This window comes from Cucurbita pepo, chromosome 10 (assembly GCF_057944985.1).
Source record: "Cucurbita pepo subsp. pepo isolate OVF chromosome 10, ASM5794498v1, whole genome shotgun sequence".
Lineage (NCBI taxonomy): Eukaryota > Viridiplantae > Streptophyta > Magnoliopsida > Cucurbitales > Cucurbitaceae > Cucurbita > Cucurbita pepo.
In genome coordinates this window covers 2,565,297-2,586,624 of record NC_141807.1, presented here as the reverse complement: position 1 = coordinate 2,586,624, position 21,328 = coordinate 2,565,297, and the positions used below count along the sequence as shown (strand labels likewise).

Genomic DNA, 21,328 nt, shown 5'->3' with positions numbered 1-21,328 from the left:
ATTTCTATACCTTCATTTCAAATCAACATTTATTCATAATTGTATCCAATACATTATTTGTTTGCGTACTTGCAACGTTTGTTAATATGTAAACGAAATGATTTCATGAAAATTTTTAATGATTTGAATGTAAATGATAATGGGTCGACTCTTTTATCTTTTCTTTTTCTTTAAGGATTCTAACCTATTCTAATTCAATCAGTTTGGTCCAGCCCATGTAATTGCCCAATCCCACTTTGTTACAATTGCTATGTTTCTAAAATTTGAGCTAAAAGAATGATGAACCAAGACACATACCCGAGTAAAATAGCCGATGAGTTTTTTCGACTATGAAACTCATTTTCTACAATCAGCCACAGGTGGTGAGAGCTTGAATTTAACTACTAACTACTTTTAATATATTCATTAAAAATGAAGGATAAATTAATTAGAAATAGCACATTAATTAAAAGTGTGAAAGAAAAGGTAAAATAGTGACTCTACATGGTACAATTAGTGCAACTATACATGAACAACGAGATTAGCATTAATGAATCATTGATGCAAAGTATTAATTAGCCACAATTACAAGAATAATGGTAGGTTGGCTCGCATCAAGTCAAAAATTATTTAACACCTTTGACACGTATATATGCTAATTTTAAAAATTTAAGTTTTTGAGAGTTTTAATAAAGTAAAATTATTAGATATAAAATTAAAGTGATATTAATATTTGTATTTAGAATCGGACCTAAAATAATTGAGATGGGTTGGAAGGAAACGGAATTGAAATGGTTGTTTTTGCATTGGAGGAAGATATTTTTTTTGATTTGAAAGTAAGGATGAAAAAGATGTTTTGATAACATAAATAAAATAGCGACATTATGAATCACTTGAAGGAAAAAAGGCGACGCCGTATTATAGGCAAAGAGAGTAACGCCTAGGACCTGAACGTCGTCGTGTTATGACAAAATTGGAAACAATTCTCATCCATCCGCTCGATCACATAGTGTCCAAGTGTATGAGTGGCCTCCACCAAATTTTCATTGCAAAGAAATTCGTCGCTGCAGACTGTCTCCACTTCGCCGTTAAAATCATGCACAAAAACGTGCGTTTTGGGGTTCCCTCCTTTTTTGCTCCTCGCCAGAACCCCAGCCGTGTAAATGGCCGACATTCGTCCGGGTGCGTCGGGCCAGTCCCCTCGTGGGCCATCTACTAGAATCACGTCCCAATCAACATCGTACACGTGGTTCGGAAGGTCGTTGAGTCCCAGCCTGCAGTCGGAGAACAGAAGATTCTGTACGGGACGGCACTCGTTCCGAACCTGCTCTCTAACCGTGGAAATCAGTTCGTTCAGTTCGGTTATCTTAGTGGTGTACTGCACGTCGTAGGCGTCAATTTCGGGGTGTTTTTCTTCGATGAAGGCAGCGTAGTATCGATTCTCGTCGATGAAGACAGTGCGGCCGTTGTGGTTGAGGGATTTCCAGAGAAGGGTCTCTTGGGTGAGGCCGAAGATGAGGAAATTACATGGAGTGGAGCATTTTCGGAGGACGTCGGAGATGGGCTTGAGATCGGAGTGGGTCATGTGGAAGGAGTCATTGGATTTGGAGGCGTAGTAGAGAAGGGTGTTGATGACGGTAGTGGGAAGAGGGGTGGCGGTGGAGGTGGAGACGATGGAAGAGGCGGCAACAGTAGTGGAAGCAGCGATGGGAGTAGTGGAGGCTCGGGTGTAGAGGAGGAGGAGGAGGAGGAGGAAGGCGAGGGAGAAGAAGGACAGGAAGGCAAGCAGCCAAATCTTGGAGGAGGTGCCTTGTTTGTGGATGTAAGGGTGGAGGAGAATGAGCCTGGTGTTATTGGGATTGGGTTTCATTTTTGGACAACTTTTTGGGTAAATTTGGAATTGGATTAGAGTTATAAGCAAACGGAGAGAAGTGGTGAAGGGACAGAATAACTAATTACAAGCCAAATGTCGCTTTACCTTACTGCACTATGCTCCTCTTTTTTATTTCTCAAGGAACCTCTAAACTAAGAATGAATATGTTTATATTTATGTACCCAAACCCTGAGATGGGGGGCTGTTTACAAATTTGGGCCTTCGAATGCTTCACACAGTAGCCCATTGGGCTGTAAAGCATCTAACAGGATACAACAGCATAATTCATCTTAAATTATTTAACATAAATGAATTTTGGTGGGATGAGTTATGGCAATGATAATGTTATGATTGTTTAAGAGACGATTAGGATGGATGGTTTTGGCACAGCATGTAGTTACCAACCCAACCCGCCCACCTAAATATAGGACGTTTTTGTTTTTCATTCTGCCATTCCCAACCAATTATTTTATATTTTTACCTGCCCTTTATTTAATTTATTACACTTGTCGGTTACTTAATAACTAAGTAATTATTTTATTCATTACCCATCACCATAAACTAAAATAAACTAACCCTTTTTCTAAAATTTAAAAAAAAAAATAAAAAAAAATTTGTTTCTATTTATATGAAATGGGTTATTTAAAAAATATATTATTTAAAGCATACTGGAAAAATAGTCAAGTAGACATGATTGTAAAGGGAGATTGGTGTCCTTTATTTGTTGGGAATGTCAAAATTATGAATGAGATATTGACGGTGTGAAGATTATGGGCTCCAAATTTGTATTATTTATTTGAACACTAGAATCAAGAAACAACACAAGGAATATATTATTTGCTTATATGATCCAACCCAAACTTTACTACCTCTTATTCTCATTTATACGTTTATTATATAATTTTTTTTTTCTTTTATATTTATAATATTTGATGACACTTTGGTGATAATTAAAGTACTTCCCCTTGATGTTGATAAAGGTTTCTTTTTTTAGGATTTTAAAGTCATTAAAATAATTTGAATGAATGAAGTCTTTATATTTTGTTTTCCAACTTGCTAAGTTATACTATTGCTTTATTTAAAGTGCTTGACTTTTTCTTTAATGAAAGTTTTTTTTTTTTTTTTTTTTTTTTTTTTTTTGGTAAAGTGTATAAATAATTTTGACAATGTAAAGCTCGAGCATTTTAAATGACATAATGACCTATTACGTGAGTTTTAATAATCTTATGCGACAATATTTATCCTATTTATTAAAATTATTGGTAAAGAACAAATAATTAACTATTTGATAAAACACCTAGAGAGGATAGAAATAATACATTATATAAATGATGTCTTTGTTGACAATTTTTTTTTTTTTTTTTTCCTAATAGAATGTATTGGAGGGTCGCTCACATGTGATGCACTATTTTGATTCATTTTACCACTCACCTCTTCTTCTCTTTGTTACTTTTTGACCTTTTTATATCCTACAATAAATTAGTTTTTAAAAAAATTTAAATAAGCTTAAAAAGGTAGAGAGTTATTAGATAAAAATAAAAAATAAAAAATTATATGGAAAAGTATTTAGAGAATTTCAAAATGAAGTAATTAAAGTTGTAATTTAAGAAAAATAGTAAAATAATTGATGCAAGTAGAATTTGCAGTGGTGATTGGAGTCAAACGCTTGGCAACAATTTTCCTTCACTCCCTACGACACACCTCACGCGATGGTCCCTTATACAAAAAGGGCCAGCTGCACTCGTTTCCTCTCTTGTCTCTCCACCACTTCCTTCATACTCTCCGCCGCCGTCTCGGTTGGGAGCTCCGGTTTGGATAATGATTCCCAACCCACCCACATTCCTCCCAACCTTTCCACTTCTCTGTTGTGTTGTGCTGTGTTCTCTCTCCGCCTTTTACGCCTCAGGATTTGCCTTTCAAATTCCGCCGCCTGCGCTTGTCCCACCGGAAGAATTACGGTTGCCTTCCGACGCCGTTTCTCTTCTGTCCTTCAAGTCCAAAGCCGACTTGGACAACAAGCTTCTATACACTCTCAATGAGCGGTTTGATTACTGTCAATGGCAGGGCGTGAAGTGCGTCCAGGGTCGTGTTGTTAGATTGGTTCTTCAATCGTTTGGTCTCCGAGGGACATTGGCTCCAAATACAGTGTCTCAGCTCGACCAGCTTCGGATCCTCAGCCTGCATAACAACTCCCTCGAGGGACCCATTCCTGACCTATCCGGACTCTTCAACCTTAAATCTCTCTTCCTCGGCCGAAACTCCTTTGTTGGGTCTTTTCCGCCGTCGATTCTCACTCTTCACCGGCTTCAGACTCTCGATCTTTCCTATAACAACTTCACGGGTCCGCTTCCGGTGAGGCTTTCCTCCTTGGACCGGCTCATTACTCTCCGGCTTGAATGGAATGGTTTCAATGGAAGTATTCCTCCATTAAACCAGTCCTTCCTTGAGGTCTTCAATGTCGCGGGGAATAACCTGACCGGGCAAATTCCAGTTACCCCCACACTGTCGCGTTTCAACACGTCGTCGTTCTTCTGGAACCCAGATCTCTGCGGCGAGATCGTCAACAAGGCATGCCACTCACGCGCTCCATTCTTTGAAGCTTCCAATGCTACTCCACCATCTCTCCCTTCCGACCAAAGCGCACAGTCACAGGACATACTTCTCTCTCCGGTCTCTCATGTTAAGCACAAGGAAACCGGTCTGATTGTGGGGCTTTCGGTCGGCGCCGCAGTTTTAATAGCAGGTCTTTTATGTTTCTATGTAGCTGCCAGAACCCAAAGAAAAACCGCGTCGAAGCCGGAAATTCCGCCATTCGAAACCGACACTGCGTTTTCCACAGCTTCCGCAATCAACGGCCGAGGCGACGGAAAGGGCGAACTTCAAGCCAAAATGAAAGAAATTGAAGATATACCTAAAGTCCAGAAGAGTGGTAGTCTTATATTTTGTGAAGGGGAGGCAGAGTTATTCAGCTTAGAGCAGTTAATGAGGGCTTCGGCCGAGCTGCTCGGTAGAGGCACAATGGGAACTACATACAAAGCAGTACTCTGCAACCAGCTAATCGTAACGGTGAAGCGTCTTGATGCTACTAAGACCGCCGCGACGAGCAGCGAAGTTTTCGACCGGCATTTGGAAGCAGTAGGTGCGCTTCGTCACCCCAATTTGGTTCCAGTTAGGGCCTATTTCCAAGCCAGGGGAGAGAGATTAGTGGTCTACGATTACCAACATAATGGCAGTCTTTACAACCTCATTCACGGTGAGTAAACTTATTAAGCATTTCGCTGTTGAATTTTCTTTCTGGGTTTGATCAATTCACGAGTGCGTTCACGGTTCACGAGTCGAATTCGAAAATTCTCGACGTCGGTGGGTCCGAGTGGGGTAAAAAATATGTAGAGATGTTTTCTTTGTTGTTCTCGGTGTGGGATTACGCGGTTATTTACGGTAAAGTAGATCTGTGTCTGCCATAAGATCAGTCGGTGATGCTGGCTGGTTCTGCCAAACTGTTCCAGTAACAGCTCTGGTTTAATAATATCCTTATGGCTGTATGCGCGACTTTGCCAATGCTGGCAATGACGCCAAGAAATGGACCAAATCGCTGCTTGGCTGTAAATTAAGTCCAAATTTCAGTATATTGGTGGATTACGGGGGGTAGATGCACATCACTACATGAGAAGTGTCCAAATAACATTTCAGAACTTTTTTCTATGAATAATTCCAACATCTGACCGAAATCCTGGGCGACCACTCGTATTATTATATTTAGAGCTTTGTAGGAATGTTAATCTGGTCGTGGTTGTGAAGTTTTTAATCAAATTCAAATATATCAGTTGGGTTTAATTAATTACTTCTCACCAACTGTAATGGTGGGCAGGTTCAAGATCAGCAAGGGCTAAGCCTCTGCACTGGACATCATGCTTAAAGATTGCAGAAGATTTAGCTCAGGGAATTGCTTATATACATCAAGCTTCTAAGTTAATCCATGGCAACTTAAAGTCTACTAATGTTCTCCTTGGAGCAGAGTTTGAGGCCTGTCTCACAGACTATGGGCTTTCTGCTCTGGCTGAGTGTTGTGAAGATCCTGATGGTTCACGCTACCAAGCCCCTGAAACTCGCAAGTCCAGCCGGAATGCCACCCACAAGAGCGATGTGTATGCCTTCGGCGTGCTCTTGCTGGAGCTTTTGACAGGAAGACATCCAGCACAGCATCCATTTCTTGAGCCAACTGATATGTTAGAATGGGTAAGGATAGTTAGGGAGGATGATGGTGGGGATAGTAACCAACTTGGAATGCTTACTGAGGTGGCTAGCATCTGTAGTACTACATCCCCTGAACAGAGGCCGGCCATGTGGCAAGTTTTGAAAATGATTCTAGAAATCAAGGAGAGTGTCATGACAGAGGACAGTGAATCTAGTGGCTTTTAACTGTTTATTGACAAAAGCTTATCAACTGTATATTTGGCTTCGAGTAAAAGGGGATAATCCCATAAGAATTAAAACCCAGGAATCTCAGATCAACGTCTTCGACTCGAAGATTGAGTGGACAATGTGGTGTGACAGTGTTTGGCAAGAGAGAAGCAGTCGCTGTGCCTGTTGAGAAGAACTGGAGGCATTAGAAATGGCGTTGTGATCTCAGAATAACAGAAACAAGGAATTGTAATCACCATCTTCTACGTATTTTTCATTGCAATGAAACAAGATTTTTATTGTTTTCGTCCTTATGAAGCTTAGAATGTAGTGTCAATGGCTGACTACTGGGTTTGTGATGCAAATTCAAAACTTATTTTTGCAATCACAAACGAAAACCTTGAAATATACATGAAAACAGGGGATGATTTGGGGGAAGTTGCTTCATTAAAATTATCTCTATTTTTATTACTTTTGATTTTCTGGGCCATTGACCTTTATGAAGTCCATACAATGGGCCATCTGGATAAACATTCAAATTTGGGCCATTTGGAGTTCGGTGTCTAATCTGAGCCCATTTGAGCGCAATGCTTTATCACAATTAAAGTAATCCGACCCAAAATTCAGGGCTTCCACCTCTCTCTTTCTCTCTCTCTCTCTCTCTCTCTCTCTCTCTCTCTCTCTCTCTACTTCGTCAGACTCAGACTCGGAGAGAACACCACTCCGATGGACGACATAACGAGTTACTACGCGCCACCTCCGCAACCGCAACCACCGTCGCAGCCTTCTGGTCTTGAGGCGCCTCACTATCCCTATTACCAGGTGCCTCCTCCTCCTTCTTCAGCACCGTCGTCTCAGCATTACCTCGCTCAACACCCGCCAACCTTCGCTTCCTATGGCTTACCTTTTTTACCTCACGCAGCCTCCATTAATGAGGTCCGAACCCTATTCATAGCTGGCCTTCCTGAAGATGTCAAGCCCCGAGAAATTTACAATCTCTTCCGGGAGTTTCCGGGCTACGAGTCCTCTCATCTTCGGAGCCCCACGCAGACGACCCAGGTGTTGTACTTTGTTTTTCTAATTTGCAAAATTGTTGATTCTTGTGGCATTTTCTTTTTATTCTGAATGAGAATAGTCACTTAATTTGTGTGCCTGAATGAGAATACTCTTAGCTTCTAGAGTCTTAAGTCTAAGTAAACTCGTGGACATTAGTTGCTTTAGTATCAAAGATGGAGATTAGACACCGGTTCGTAAACGATTCTGGTTTGGTTACTGTACGTTTGAGGTTCTTGAAGAAGTTCAAGATTATAATTGTTATACGTAATTAACTTGGACCTGGTTTATTTTGGCTCATTATAATTCATCTTGACCAAGTATGTAAATGTTATTTAGGGAAGGCTTGGGATGAATCCATGGTAGCCATCTAGCTAGAATTTAATGCCCTACAAGTTTGCTTAACACCCGTCATGACACGACCATGCAACTGGACCGATCAAAAAGTAAGAAACAAAAATTTAATAAGGTAAACCACATTTCTAATGAAAAAAAAAAAAAAAAAAAAAAAAACCTAATTCTCAAAACGTAATTCAACATGGCATGGAAACACTCAAATGCCTACTCTGAGATTTGTTAAATAAACTATAAATGTGCTGTGTCATACTCTAAAGGAAATGCCAGTATCAATATTGGTGCCAATACGGTTGCCAATAGCCTAATACCAATGCAAATGTGCAATCTGGTGCTTATGTGGCTCGATTGGCCTACTGAATTTTAGTGGCATGCAACTTTTTAACATTAACCCTTTTCACCCATCACTATTCCACAATGCTATGGAGCATGAGCACCTTTGTCATGTTTGGAACTATAGCTTTTGCTCTGCTCCTTTCACAATGTTTGTGAACCCTTCTTCAATGAAATCACTTTACCTGTCAATGACTACAGGAGCCGTGACCTTCCAATTATCTGCCTTAGCCAAGAAGTAGCAGAGAGTTTTTTCATGTCCTGGACAACAAATATGACTTGGTCGGTGTCATTTTTATGCATGAAAAATTCCTTAGCCTTTGCAATTCGAATTCAACTTTGACCAATCTAAACCTTTTTGCTAGAATTTCTTTGGTAAAAAATCTTGCGCAGTAACTTCCAATGCACATTTAGATCACGACGTTACACATGTAATAATATTCTATGTTGCTTTCTTTTGTACTATTTAATTGGATGATAGTGACTTGTACTTTAGACAGATGTGTTTTGATGTCAGGGCAGCAAACTTTTTTTTGCAATGCCTAAACAGGCTTGGATTGTGTTATTAGTATCCATGTTTAAGGGTTCTCAAGTTAGTCGATGTAATCTCAGGTTCTGGGATGGTCATAGTGGTCATACGAAAGCTTGGGAACTTTTGTTTTCAACTAACAAATGCTATCCTAAGTGCTGTGGAGACCATAAACTGAGATATTAATATCCCACGTTTACAACTAACAAATATGATGCTAATTGCTAGTTTCAAATCTAGTTAATATTGAAAGCTTGCGGACCTTTGTTTGTAAAGGAAATTTACCAACTTTCTATATTCTCGACCAACAATCTACATTGCTGCAATAAGTTGTCGCATATTTATGCAAGTACCCTTCAGATATGTGTACCGAGTGCCTATGACTGTCACTGTAACTTGTAAAAGCTTTTTCTATTCCTTTTCCATTATCTCACGAAATATCTTATGTATACAGCATTCCTATCACCGCCTGTGTTGATGGTAGAGCATATATTTTATTGATTAGCATCATGCATGATTTTTTCTTACAATTTTTTTGGTGTGGTTACAGCCATTTGCATTTGCTGTATTCTCGGACCAGCAGTCTGCCGTAGGTGCAATGCATGCTGTAAATGTAAGTACTTGTTCCCTGCTTCTGTATTCCAAGTTCTTTCATTAAGAAAATCATGTCAATGATCAAAGGAAGTACACAAAATGAACGTGGAAGAAGAAATTAGCCCTGCCTTGGAGGATAAGCTCACCCCATCTTAAATCAGACCAGCAAGGAAAACTATCATGAGAACTATCATGCAATATAGAAAAGCATTTATTTCTGAATTTCTTATAATTAACAGCTAGAAGAGCTTCAAACTTCTGTAGCTTTCTGAAGGGAGCTGCCAAAGCAAAGCCAAGTATATAGAATAAAAACATTCTCCTCTTGTAATCTAATCCTCCAAACAAATTCATTGAAGTAATGACGTTACAATATCAGGGAACTCTTTCCATATATCAAATTTGTTTAAAACCCTGAGTTTGATTTACTATATTACCTTATGCATTGTTCGTCATTCATTGACCTTAAGAATAAGGTGGACACTGGACAGCTATCATTGCTGCTATAACACTAAACTGTTAGGGTTTGGGGAACTCGTGAGGTACACTAAATTTCTTTGGGATCCTGAACCTTGAGCTCGATTTGAGTCATTCATTGACCCGAAGGATAAGGTAGACAGCTATTGTTGCTGCTATAACACTAAACAGTTACCAATTCGTGGATTACCATTTTTCTGCTGGGCTTTCTTTTGCTTCTTATGCTTTCTCACTCTCTACTTATTCCTCGATAGAATAGCTGTTCTAAAAGTGCGCTACTTAAGGTATTCCAAGCATTGGTATAAAAAGATTTCTACTCTATGTAGTGTCTCACATTAAAACAATTGGTTTCTCTTTGTTGTAGGGGATGGTGTTTGATCTTGAGAAGCAATCAGTACTATATGTTGATTTAGCTAAATCCAACTCAAGATCAAAACGGACGAGGACAGGTACATATCTTGATGGTTGTCCTCTTATGAATTTTATATTTCAATTTCTATTTTCTATAGTGGTATAACTAGTTTGAAATTTTTCGTCGTGTTCATGAAATGGTTAGAGGATGAAAGATATGGATCGGATAAGAAAGCTAAAGTATCTATCTTTTCAAGGAGCACTCCTGATCCTGGTAAGTTGATTGCTTGACTCCTTTTCTGCCTGTAAACTCTTTCTTATACAAGCTTTTTCAAAAATTAATTAATTAAATAATTTTTTTGTCCTTTTGATACCACTTACGACTATTATTATGATTACTTTAAATGTATAAACCTGTCCTCTCTGATTTGAGGATGATTATGTGCTACCTGTACAACCTCTTGGGGTAAGAAGTAATTGATTAGCCACGCAGGGGACACATTATTCTAAAAGCTCATTTTGCACATGTTTTGCACGCTTGGGCACTAGCAGGTCTTGGCAGCACTCACATGTCTGGAATGGGTAATTCTGCTTACAACACGATTGGTTATCCATCTGCACAAAGGTCATCTGCACTACTTAGCACATCTTTATTATTGAAATGGTTGATTACAAGCTTATGTGAAGCTTATACATTATTGTATAACAATAATCACTAGTAGAATGTCCAAGGGCTTCAGTAAAAAGCTCTATACATGCCCTGACTTCTGTGTTAGTTTTTAACTTTATACTTGCGTTATTATGTTTCTTCTTCTCTGTCCTAACTAACTTGCACTTTCTATCATCAGCCATGGAAGCTTTGATAGCAAAACTGTAAATGATACAGTGGCTGCAAATGTGGTAAGGTCACTTTTTATTGCAATTTGTGATTCTGCAGTCCCTAAAAGCTGTGCCATTAAATCCTCCCCTTTCTGTCCAAAAAGCATTATATTACCAATAATTGAATTACTTATCCTGATAAAAGTAGCAAGTAATTTTTCACTCAATTATATAGCAGATTGGGATAACATTCACGGTATTAGCCAAAACTGTTTTAATTTTCATTTTCTATCCTTTTGAAATTGGCTACTCATTTTCCTTTAAATTTTTGTAGTTCAATGTCTGTCTATGGGCTTCATTGTTGTACTGTGGTTTATTTTGACGAAAAGAATCATAAGAATGGTTTTGAGGGTAGATAGGTTGCGGGAGGATGTGTGGATATGGTGGACACACTGTAATGCCTCCCCATGGGTTCATAATTCGAAATTGTTTCTTAACATTTGTATTTACCAAAAGTTGATTTCTTGTAGGTTGGTTTGTATTCCACACTTTTCTTTTGGCCTTCCTGTGGGTTTCTTTTAGTACTTGTGGTGAAAAGTTAATTTTCCCATTACAAAATAATGACCTCTCTAACGGGAGGCTTAACTTACCGTGAACAAACAAAGGGGAAACTTTATTTACCAACTTCTACAATAATATTTGCTCGTATTCCTTTTGTTTTTTGTTGTCTCTTTTCAAGTGGAGGGGAATTCTGGGAACAGGGCTACAACGATATTAAATCTGGTTAATTTGAAGTTTCTTCCATGACATATTTAATACTTAGACGTAAATAAAGTCACCTTGTGTTTAGGTGAAAATATCTTAGTTATGTGTGAATGACCTTGTGTAGCACAATCTATGTAGTGACTTTGGTTAACTTTGGCCTAATTATTCTTCATTTCCAGACTCCTCAAAATCCCCCATGTCCAACACTTTTTGTGGCAAATCTAGGGCCAAGTTGCACAGAGCAAGAACTTGTTCAAATTTTTTCTAGGTTGGTAATTTACTGCACGTTATTGGGTTATGTTCTGATCTTAGAACTTGTATTATCTGTTTATTTGATTATTCCTTCCAGATGCCCGGGGTTTTTAAAACTAAAGATGCAGAGCACGTATGGGGCCCCAGTTGCTTTTGTTGATTTTCAGGTTAGCAGAGCCCTTCCTTTTCTCAACATTATTTTCCTGTTGTTGATAATTTTTTTTCTACTTCAATGGTTCAGGATACCGCCTGTTCAACTGGAGCACTGAACCATCTGCAAGGCTCAATTCTATACTCATCACCTCCTGGGGAGGGCATGCGATTGGAGTATCCTTTTGCAAGATTATTATTCTTTACAACCTCACTGCTACATCATGTCTTCAAATGTTTTGCTTAACCCAGAATTTAGGTACGCAAAATCACGAATGGGTATGCGAAAGAAATTGAAATGAATAATACAAGGAGCGAGAACAGGAGCCAAAAAGGAAGTCAAGTAAAGAGAAACCCTCGGGCGATGTTCCCACATGAATCTATGAAGGCCAGAGGAGTTTCATTACTTGTACTGTTGTGCAGGTGAGTAAATTTGCCACATATGCGATGCCCATTTTTTGATTGTATGTATCAAATTCCATGCTCATTGGATAACGCTGATGAAGCTGTTCCAATATGTATTGTAATATTATGGTATGTCCACCTAATGGCTAGTTGCCAAGTAAAATTTTTGTGGTAAATTCAGTGAATTATATTCAATCGTGGAGTTTTAATATCATCAAATCCTTAATTGGTTGGCACTAGTTTAAGGAATATCGTTTCTCCATCTGCTCTTCCTCTTTGTGGTTAAGCAGCGATGAATTATCTGTTTGTTCTTATCCAACTTTGTAGCTTTGACTTTGAATGAAATTTTAATTTCACACGTGTTTTGTAAGCTAAATTCATTGAACTGGTTTTTTTTTTTTTTTTTTTTGTTCTTCAATCACTTATTTTATTTTTAATTAAAAGAATTTTCGTTGACTAGCTTCTAAAAATCAAAGTTATTGTCAATTTCACGTCACTTTTAAAAACACATTGTTTTTCTTCTAGATTTAAAAATGTGGAATTGAGTAAATATCCAAAAAATCAAGAGCACAAAAGTCAATGGGTGAGAATTTTAATTTAGCGAAAGTCCATGCTACCTACAAGACTCTAATTACCCTGCCCTGTCTCTTTCCCATTGTGTTAAGTTCTGTGAGTCTTTCATTGTTATAATCATTTCCTTCAAGAAGAATTGTACGTAAACAAATATTAATGGGACAATGGGTCCTTATATTATTGTATTTGTATTAGTAGAGATGATGAAATTTATAGGAATTTTGGGCGACAGAAACAAGGATTATAAGAAGAAACAAACATGTCCGCAGATATCGTTATCGTGTGGAGTAAAAGTCAATCGTCCCCCAACCGTATCCGCCCACCGACCACCCACCACCCACCGACCTTCCCCCTTCTTTCCATTTTTTACTTTTGGTTATAACTTTAAAAAATACCATTTTGGTTAGGTATTTTATGTGTTTCAAACCAAACTTTAGTAATTCATAGTAATATTTATGCTAAATAAAATAGTGAGTTTAAGAATGAAAGTATATAGTAATACATATATATATATACATTTGGAAGTCCACTTGAGGTTTCACACAAAATGACAGTCCCACTACCCTTCCACTATTCTAATTATGGTTTGTTTTTATTTAATGCCCATCTTATATTAAATAATAAAATCAACAGAATGGAATTTAAATTCAGGTTTGAGTCTTCACATTTCATTATGACCGATGGTTTTCTTTCTCTAAAAAATCATGTAATATTAGGAAACATTAAATTAAATTACGATGAGATCAGTTTTATGCATTGCTTTCAAACTCATATAATCAATCAATATCATTTCTAAAAAGATGTAGAGATCAAATATGAAAAGGGAAGTATCAAATAAATTATATTTTTAACCAAAAAAGAAAAGTGGTGAGGTGAGACTGTACTGAGACGTCACGTGGCACACTACAGCTGCAAAAAAAAAAAAAAAAACCAATGAATGTTTTCATCGATGATTGGTTGGAACAAAATTATTTAAAAAATAAAGCTGTGGACACCTTTGAAGTGTCACGAACCCAATATATATTCACGTTGCCGTCTGCTGATGGTTTAAATTTTTTATAAATTTTTAAAAACTGCAAAGATAGCTATAAGATTTTTAAAATTAAGCATAATTAAAATATATTAGAAGAAAGTAGGTGGCACCGCTTTTAAAAATCTGTTGCTACTTTTAAAATGGGATTAAGAATTGAAATGTTTGATATAAAGGGGGTGAGATTTTGTCGGTGAAGTTCACTTTGGGCGCACATAAAATATAAACCTTTTATTTCTAATTTATTGAGATACGGAAAAGAAGAAGAAGAAAAAGAGAAAAAAAAAAAAAATATATATGAACGTGGGAGGCTAATTGAGATGAGAAACTTGGAGGCAAAGTAGCAAAGTAGCAAAGTAGCAGTAGCAGCAGTAGTAGGAGTAGAGCCAAGAAGGGGAGAAATGGAGATTGCAAAATCCAAACCCAAAATCAAACCCTTTTCTCTTATCCCACAAAATTCGTAGCTGTAGTAGCAAAGCTCATCAATCGCATGCCCTTTTTGTTCCTTTTCATGAAGATTCAGATTCTGGGTTAGGCCAAGGGAGAGGTGAGATTTGGAATTGGAGGGCCATGGAGGGCGGAGGAGAGGGAGGTCGGGAGGGTACCAGAAAAAGAGGGGTCCACAATCAGAAGCTGTACAAAGGGATAAGGATGAGGAAGTGGGGGAAGTGGGTGGCTGAGATTCGAGAACCCAATAAGCGCTCCAGGATTTGGCTCGGTTCTTACTCTTCTCCAGTGGCCGCTGCCAGGGCCTACGATACCGCCGTGTATTACCTCAGAGGCCCCTCCGCCAGGCTTAATTTTCCCGAGTTGTTAGCCGGGGAAGGACGCGGAATTAGCGGCGGTGGATGTGGCGACATGTCGGCGGCTACTATACGGAAGAAAGCCACGGAGGTGGGCGCACGAGTGGATGCTCTGGAGAGTTCCTTAGGTCATCACCAACACAATCACAACAATCGGAACCATCGTTCCCACGCATCGGCGTCTCCGCCAGAGACGAAAGTCTGCAGCGGGTTTTTGGATCGGATGGATTTGAACAAATTACCCGACCCGGAAGAAGATGATGAAGAAGGAGATGGAGAGTTCGAGTGGGAGAGACAATGAAGATGAAGTGGGGATACTTTTCTTACACTCAGAGACGCCAACGCGCGCCACCGAGGTATGTGACGCCCGATCATCATGCCCTTGGTTGTCTCCTAATTTGGTTCTCTCTGTTTCTGGTTAGGCCGCCTCCATCTAGGGTTTTTAATTTTTTTTTGTTTTTTTTTTTTTTTTTTGTTTTATTTTGCTTATGAGTTTTATTTTTCTTTAACCAAAAAGAAATTTTGGCCCATGTAGAAATATTATGAATGAATGAATGAATGAATGTACATTAATTTAGGAACCCAATTATGATGATCATCATATTCCTCTGTGTAATTGGAGTCAAAGTTTAGAAACCCCAAAAAAGAAAGAAAAGAAAAGAAAAAAAAAAGAGGACTTTTTTCGTCCACTTTGTTGACAAATGATGAGGGATGGATAGATGGATGAACGAGGAATTTATAGGAGAGGAGAAATGAGAATGAAGAATTGATTTTCTGGGGAAGAAAGGGATGGGAAAAAGAAAAAGTGATGGGAAAAATAGTAAGTATTGCAACAATTTTAGAGGGAAGGGGGGGCAGCAGGGGCCTACAAAAGGCAACCAGTTGGGGCTCCCTCCCTCGCTGGAGCTTCCTGGAGGCTCACTAACCACTGAAGTGATTAAGAATTTGGTGAAGTTAGGTATTTTTGTGGTTGGGTAGTGTTTGTCGATAATGATTAATGAATGGGATATGTTTGGTGGGTCTGTCTTGAATCATCCCAAATTCAGGCATAGTAACAGTGGGTGGGTGAGTTTTGGATGAATTAGAGCATTGTAATTAGGGAAGATAAGAAGATGGTAAAAAATGGTGAAGGAGGGAGGCATTATAATTAGAATTGGAGGTTTGTTGTTTGTTGTTTTGCCATTTATTATTCTAAAACCTTAGCTTACCTGTTCAACCAACTTTAGCGTAGAGGACAATGTGTTGGTCCAGAAATGCCGGACTCATAACTTCAACACAATTACTCGTGATTGGGTTTTGAGTTTAGGATGTTGTTTCCCTCAATTACTTAAATGAAATTAATTTAAGGTGCGTGAAGTGAAGTTGGGCAAATGAGATGAGATAACACAAGAATGGATCATGAGAGGAGAGGGCTACACAACTCGAATATATGTAAAACTTGTCCAAGCCCACTTCCAAAGGAAATGGCAGCTAAAGGGCATTCTTGAAATTAGGATAGATATGATGAATGAGTAAGTTACGTTATGGATGGTCGGTCAGAGCATTAATATTTCGAACTGTTTCAGCAAATGACATTCAAAACCTTTTCTTGGAAACAAGACCTCAGAACTAAATATAGGCAAAGTGTAAGTAAGTGAGCAATGTTAGCATTGAATTTGGTGCAAATCTGAGAAAAGTAGGAAGGCCACAAAAAACAGACTTTCATGATATTAGTAAACTACAAAGTACCCAAGCATTTGACTATTCAACCATTTCTCTTCCATATCAAAGATGTTCTGTATAAAATAAAAGATGGGGAGGTGATTGTGATTTAGCATTAAATAATAAAACACAACTGGCGTGTCCAATAATGTTATATAATTTCTTGAACTGGATATACATGTTATTCCTGGATATAGCAATTAGGTGGTGTCCATTTGAAAACACCCCAAAATTTATTATCCACACACACACACACTCACACACTCACACACTCACACACATACATGACACACCCCATCTCCCCATCAAACTATTTGAGTAAGGAGGAAGAATAGTGGGCCTGGTGGGCAACCCGCCGGAGAGAGTGAGAGGTGGGCCTGGGCTTGGGAGAAAGAGCGGGTCCCACTATCAGCTATTGTTTATACTCCGGTGTCTCACCCTGGTTTCCCACCCTACATAGACCTGGGGACTCTTTGGGTTCCATATTTTAGGACCTCTTTCGAGAATTTGTCGGCTCCCGATGGACATCGCTTCATCTTTTGGCTGACTTTTTTTTTTTTTTTTCTTTTTTACTTCTTTTTTCTTTTTGTTTATTTGAAATAATACATACTTCTCTCTCTCCCTTTCTAATTGGTTATTCCTTGTGTTTATCGTATGGTGGAGATGCCTTTTGAGGGATTTTAAGTGAAGGCTTATATCTACGCGACTTCTGTTGGGTGTTCGCTACGCTCTGCGTCCGTTCTTTTCTTTTCTTTTCTTTTCTTTTCTTTTTTTTTTTTTTCAAAAAAGATAAAATATATAAAAAAATTATTCCCTAACAAATTATGTTATCTATTTTTAGCGAAACAATATAAAGAAACAATTTTGTGTTTATTTTTGTTACAATGGGTGGGTTACTTTATCTAGTGTGCACTCAATTATGGATTACTTTTTATTTTAATACTTTCATCCAAATCTATTTAATATATTTTATTCATTTCGTTTGGTTTGTGGGCCACTTTCAAAAGAACCAATTTTGGCGTCTTTCTTTAAAAAAAAAAAATAAATAAATAAATAAAACGTCAAATCAATCTAAACCTAAGATATTTGAAAACATGAGTGTAATTCATAATTTAGTTTTGTAATTATAGTTTTGATTGGAAAAAAGTAGTTTCATGTTAAAATGTGGCATGTTTTGTTAGAAGGTTGAGATTCAGAATCAAGGGTCCTATAATGTAATGTATATGGTAATTAAGAGAATAAAATGGGCGTAGCTTAAAATGCAATTAAAATGGGCAATGTACTTTTTAGACAAAGGGTTTATGTTAGAGGTGGATCACCAAAGCTGTGAACAGTATAGGAACCCAGTTGTTTGGTTGGACATTGAAACTATAATTTAATTCATTTTAAAACATATAAGTGAGTTTGAGGTGAATGATTAAGTGGATATTTATTTAATTCATTTTAAAACATGTAAGTGAGTTTGAGGTGAATGATTAAGTGGATATTTTGGGGAATTGAGTAATTAGGCATCTTTCTACGTGTCTATTCCCATTATTGGGTAACACAGATGGAGTAGTAGGAGAGAGAGAGAGAGAAGAGAGGAAAAAAGGTTTTCGATTTGGCTAACGTGGGAAAGTTGTGTGTAAGAAAGAGATGGTTCCTTTTGTTAAACCTAAAATAGATCATAACTGTATATACTAAAATAGTCTAAGATTTACTAGTTTATGATTTGAAGGGTTTGTTACCAAATCTATGATTTTATGGTTTGTTACCAAATCATAGATTTGGAATGTAATCTTCATTATACGCATCTATAAATACATGAGGTCGTGACCCATATAGGTTATCGTGCCATTCAATCTAACATGGTATCAGAGCCAAGGTTTATTTTTTAAACTCCTCGCCATGTCTTCTTCCTCCTCTCCATCCACCATCTCCAACACCGTCTCAACTACCATGGCGACTTTTGGCCTTAAACAATATCCAATCCCTCTACACCATGTTGTCACAATTCGTCTAACCAAAAACAACTTCATCATATGGCGTGCCCAGCTCCTCCCCTACCTACGGAGTACGAAGCTTATGGGCTACCTCGATGGCACCAATGTTGCACCTGCCAAGCTGATCCCTTCCTCAACTGCTGCTGGTGCTGAGCTGGTCTCTAATCCGGCCTATAATCAGTGGTATGATCAGGATCAACAAGTCCTTAGCGGCCTTCTCTCCTCCATGTCTGAGGAGATTCTTCATGATGTGGTTGCCGCTACTACGTCCAAGGAGGCGTGGGATACCCTGCAGCGGATGTTTTCATCGTCAACTCGTGCTCGCACTACTCAGATTCGTGTTGAGCTTGCCACGTCCAAGAAACGAGATCAATCTGCTGCAAATTATTTTTGCAAGATCAAAGGGCTAGCCACCGAGCTGGCCGCCGCCGGCTCTGCCTTGCAGGATGATGATGTGATCGCGTATCTTCTCGCTGGTCTTGGCCCTGACTATGATCCCTTCGTCACCTCAATGACTACCAAGAGTGAAGCCCTCACCCTTGATGATGTGTTTGCACATCTAATGACGTATGAAGCTCGCCAACTACAACACCAGGCTGAACTTCAGTTAAATCTTGGATCTTCTGCCAATTATGCTAGTCGTGGTGGTCAGCAGAAGAATCGTGGGCGTAGGGATCGCGGTCGTGGTCGTTCTCAAGGTTATGCACCCTCTCGTCCTGCTGGTGATCGTCGTGGCCCTTCTGCTCGTCCTTCCTGCCAGATCTGCGGCAAAGTGGGGCATACTGCTATCCGCTGCTGGCATAGGATGGATGAGTCCTATCAAGATGAACCTTCTTCTGCTCCTCCTACGGCACTGGCGGCTACTTCCTCTTACAAGATTGACCCAAATTGGTACAGCGACACAGGCGCTACGGACCATATCACCAGTGACCTGGATCGTCTCGCTGTGCGTGAACGTTATCATGGAGGTGAACAAGTTCAAGTCGGCAATGGAGCAGGTTTGCGTGTTTTGCATACTGGTCATTCTCTAATTAATACTGCTACTCGTCCTCTTGCGTTGCGTAATATTTTGCATGTGCCTGAAATTTCCAAACATCTTCTTTCTGTTCATAAATTTTCTCGTGATAATGACGTATTTTTTGAATTCCATCCTTGGCATTTTTCTATAAAGGATCGACAGTCGAGGAAAAGTCTCCTAAATGGGAGGTGTGAATCTGGTCTTTATCCTATTAAGCCATCCGATGTCGATAATCTCAAGCACGCCTTGGTGAGCAGATCTACTACTCACGCCCAATGGCATGCTCGTCTTGGACATCCTTCATCTCAAGTAATAAAATTCATTTTGCGTCTAAATAATATTTCGTGTGCTAGTGAGTCATCTTTGTCAGTTTGTAATGCGTGTCAGTTAGCAAAGAGTCATCGATTACCATATACTAGTTTTTCCCATAGGTCTTCGTCACCTTTGGAACTTATTTTTTCGGATGTTTGGGGCCCTGCACCTCCATCTGTTGGGGGTTTTAAATATTATATTAGTTTCATTGATGATTTCAGTAAATTTTCGTGGATCTATTTGATGCATGATCGTACAGAAGCTCCTCGTATATTTTTGCAATTCCAAGCTCATGTTGAGCGCCTCCTAGATACTAAAATCAAGTGGGTTCAATCTGATTGGGGTGGGGAATATCAGAAAATTCATAACACATTTTTTCGTTCCCTTGGAATTGGTCATCGTGTTTCGTGCCCTCACACACATCAACAAAATGGGTCTGCTGAACGCAAGCATCGTCATATTGTTGAAACTGGCCTAGCCCTTCTAGCTCATGCTCATGTACCTATTAAATTTTGGGACGACGCGTTTCTTACAGCCACATATCTCATCAATCGTCTTCCTACTCGTGTCATCGATAAAAAATGCCCCTTAGAGCTTCTTTTTCATACCCCACCAAATTACTCCTTATTAAAAATTTTTGGGTGTGCCTGTTGGCCTCATCTTCGTCCTTATAACAAACAAAAGCTCTCTTTTCGATCAAAGGAATGTGTCTTTCTAGGCTACAGTTCTTCACATAAAGGGTATAAGTGTCTTGACACCGATTCTGGTCGTGTCTATATGTCTAGAGATGTCATATTTGATGAAAATGTTTTTCCATTCAAGAGAGCCTCACCTAATTCTTCCCCAATCATGCAGTCGACGCATAATGCCCCTGATTTGTGCACCTTGCATTTGGGTAATAGCAGTACTAATTTGGAGAATGATCACATGCATATGTCTGGGCCTACTAACTCTTTGGATGCAGAAAATTTGGTGTCTACATCAGCTTCGGAATTGCCGCAACAATCCTCCGCGTCGCTGCCATTCGAATCGGCGTTGGTTGTTCCGCCAATGATTGAGGCATCGGCTTCTCCGCCAGCAGATGATATTGCGCAATGCCCGGTCGAATCCTCGGCCGTTGGTCAACCAACTGCTGTAGCATCGGTTGCTCCCCTCGCAACGGCTGATACGGCCGTCCCCTCAAATGTGGATCCTGCACCTACTACTCATCCGTATGGTACTCGATTGAAGCACAATATCAAAAAACCCAAGGTGCGTACAGATGGAACAGTAACATATCTTGTAGCTCGGTCTTCTGCCTCTGAACCTACTTCACATATTACTGCTATGGAGCATCCCCTCTGGCGTCAGGCAATGAATGATGAATTTCAGGCACTTCAAAAAAATAAGACATGGCACTTAGTTCCTCCTCGTGCTGGTCTTAACGTTATTGATTGCAAATGGGTTTTCAAACTCAAACAAAAGCCAGATGGCTCTATTGATCGCTACAAAGCACGCCTGGTTGCTAAAGGTTTTAAACAGCAGTATGGCGTCGATTATGATGATACCTTTAGTCCAGTTGTTAAGCCCACTACCAT

At 39.1% G+C, this 21,328-nt stretch overlaps 4 protein-coding genes and 1 non-coding gene across 6 annotated transcripts; 4 read left to right on the top strand and 1 right to left on the bottom strand.

Annotated features, from left to right (window-relative positions):
- Positions 1 to 819: 819 nt before the first annotated feature.
- Positions 820 to 2,008, bottom strand: LOC111804450 (protein IRX15-LIKE). Its single transcript, XM_023689257.2, has one exon. It carries the CDS (start codon positions 1,847 to 1,849, stop codon positions 920 to 922), a length of 930 nt encoding a protein of 309 aa, XP_023545025.2. The 5' UTR covers positions 1,850 to 2,008; the 3' UTR covers positions 820 to 919.
- A 1,471-nt stretch (positions 2,009 to 3,479) lies between these two features.
- Positions 3,480 to 6,567, top strand: LOC111803515 (putative inactive receptor kinase At5g67200). Its single transcript, XM_023687953.2, is given in 4 exon segments — positions 3,480 to 3,503; positions 3,505 to 3,557; positions 3,559 to 5,105; positions 5,721 to 6,567. Coding segments are annotated over 4 exon segments (2,175 nt in total). The 3' UTR covers positions 6,272 to 6,567.
- A 317-nt stretch (positions 6,568 to 6,884) lies between these two features.
- On the top strand, positions 6,885 to 12,750 carry LOC111803516 (RNA-binding (RRM/RBD/RNP motifs) family protein). Of its 2 annotated transcripts, none has more exons than XM_023687954.2 (10): positions 6,885 to 7,312; positions 9,073 to 9,135; positions 9,955 to 10,039; positions 10,147 to 10,215; positions 10,491 to 10,566; positions 10,790 to 10,841; positions 11,705 to 11,793; positions 11,875 to 11,944; positions 12,019 to 12,104; positions 12,187 to 12,750. In XM_023687954.2, exons 1-10 carry the CDS (start codon positions 6,980 to 6,982, stop codon positions 12,227 to 12,229), a joined length of 966 nt encoding a protein of 321 aa, XP_023543722.1. In that variant the 5' UTR covers positions 6,885 to 6,979; the 3' UTR covers positions 12,230 to 12,750. The 2 variants fall into 2 exon arrangements, with proteins under 2 accessions (XP_023543722.1, XP_023543723.1); XM_023687955.2 differs by having other exon boundaries at positions 6,886 to 7,312; positions 10,494 to 10,566.
- A 1,412-nt stretch (positions 12,751 to 14,162) lies between these two features.
- Positions 14,163 to 15,349, top strand: LOC111803517 (ethylene-responsive transcription factor ERF008). Its single transcript, XM_023687956.2, has one exon. It carries the CDS (start codon positions 14,506 to 14,508, stop codon positions 15,037 to 15,039), a length of 534 nt encoding a protein of 177 aa, XP_023543724.2. The 5' UTR covers positions 14,163 to 14,505; the 3' UTR covers positions 15,040 to 15,349.
- A 3,508-nt stretch (positions 15,350 to 18,857) lies between these two features.
- Positions 18,858 to 18,997, top strand: LOC147790460 (small nucleolar RNA Z247). The gene has a single exon (XR_015422799.1). It is a non-coding gene; the product is annotated as a small nucleolar RNA Z247 (small nucleolar RNA).
- The last annotated feature ends 2,331 nt before the right edge of the window (positions 18,998 to 21,328 follow it).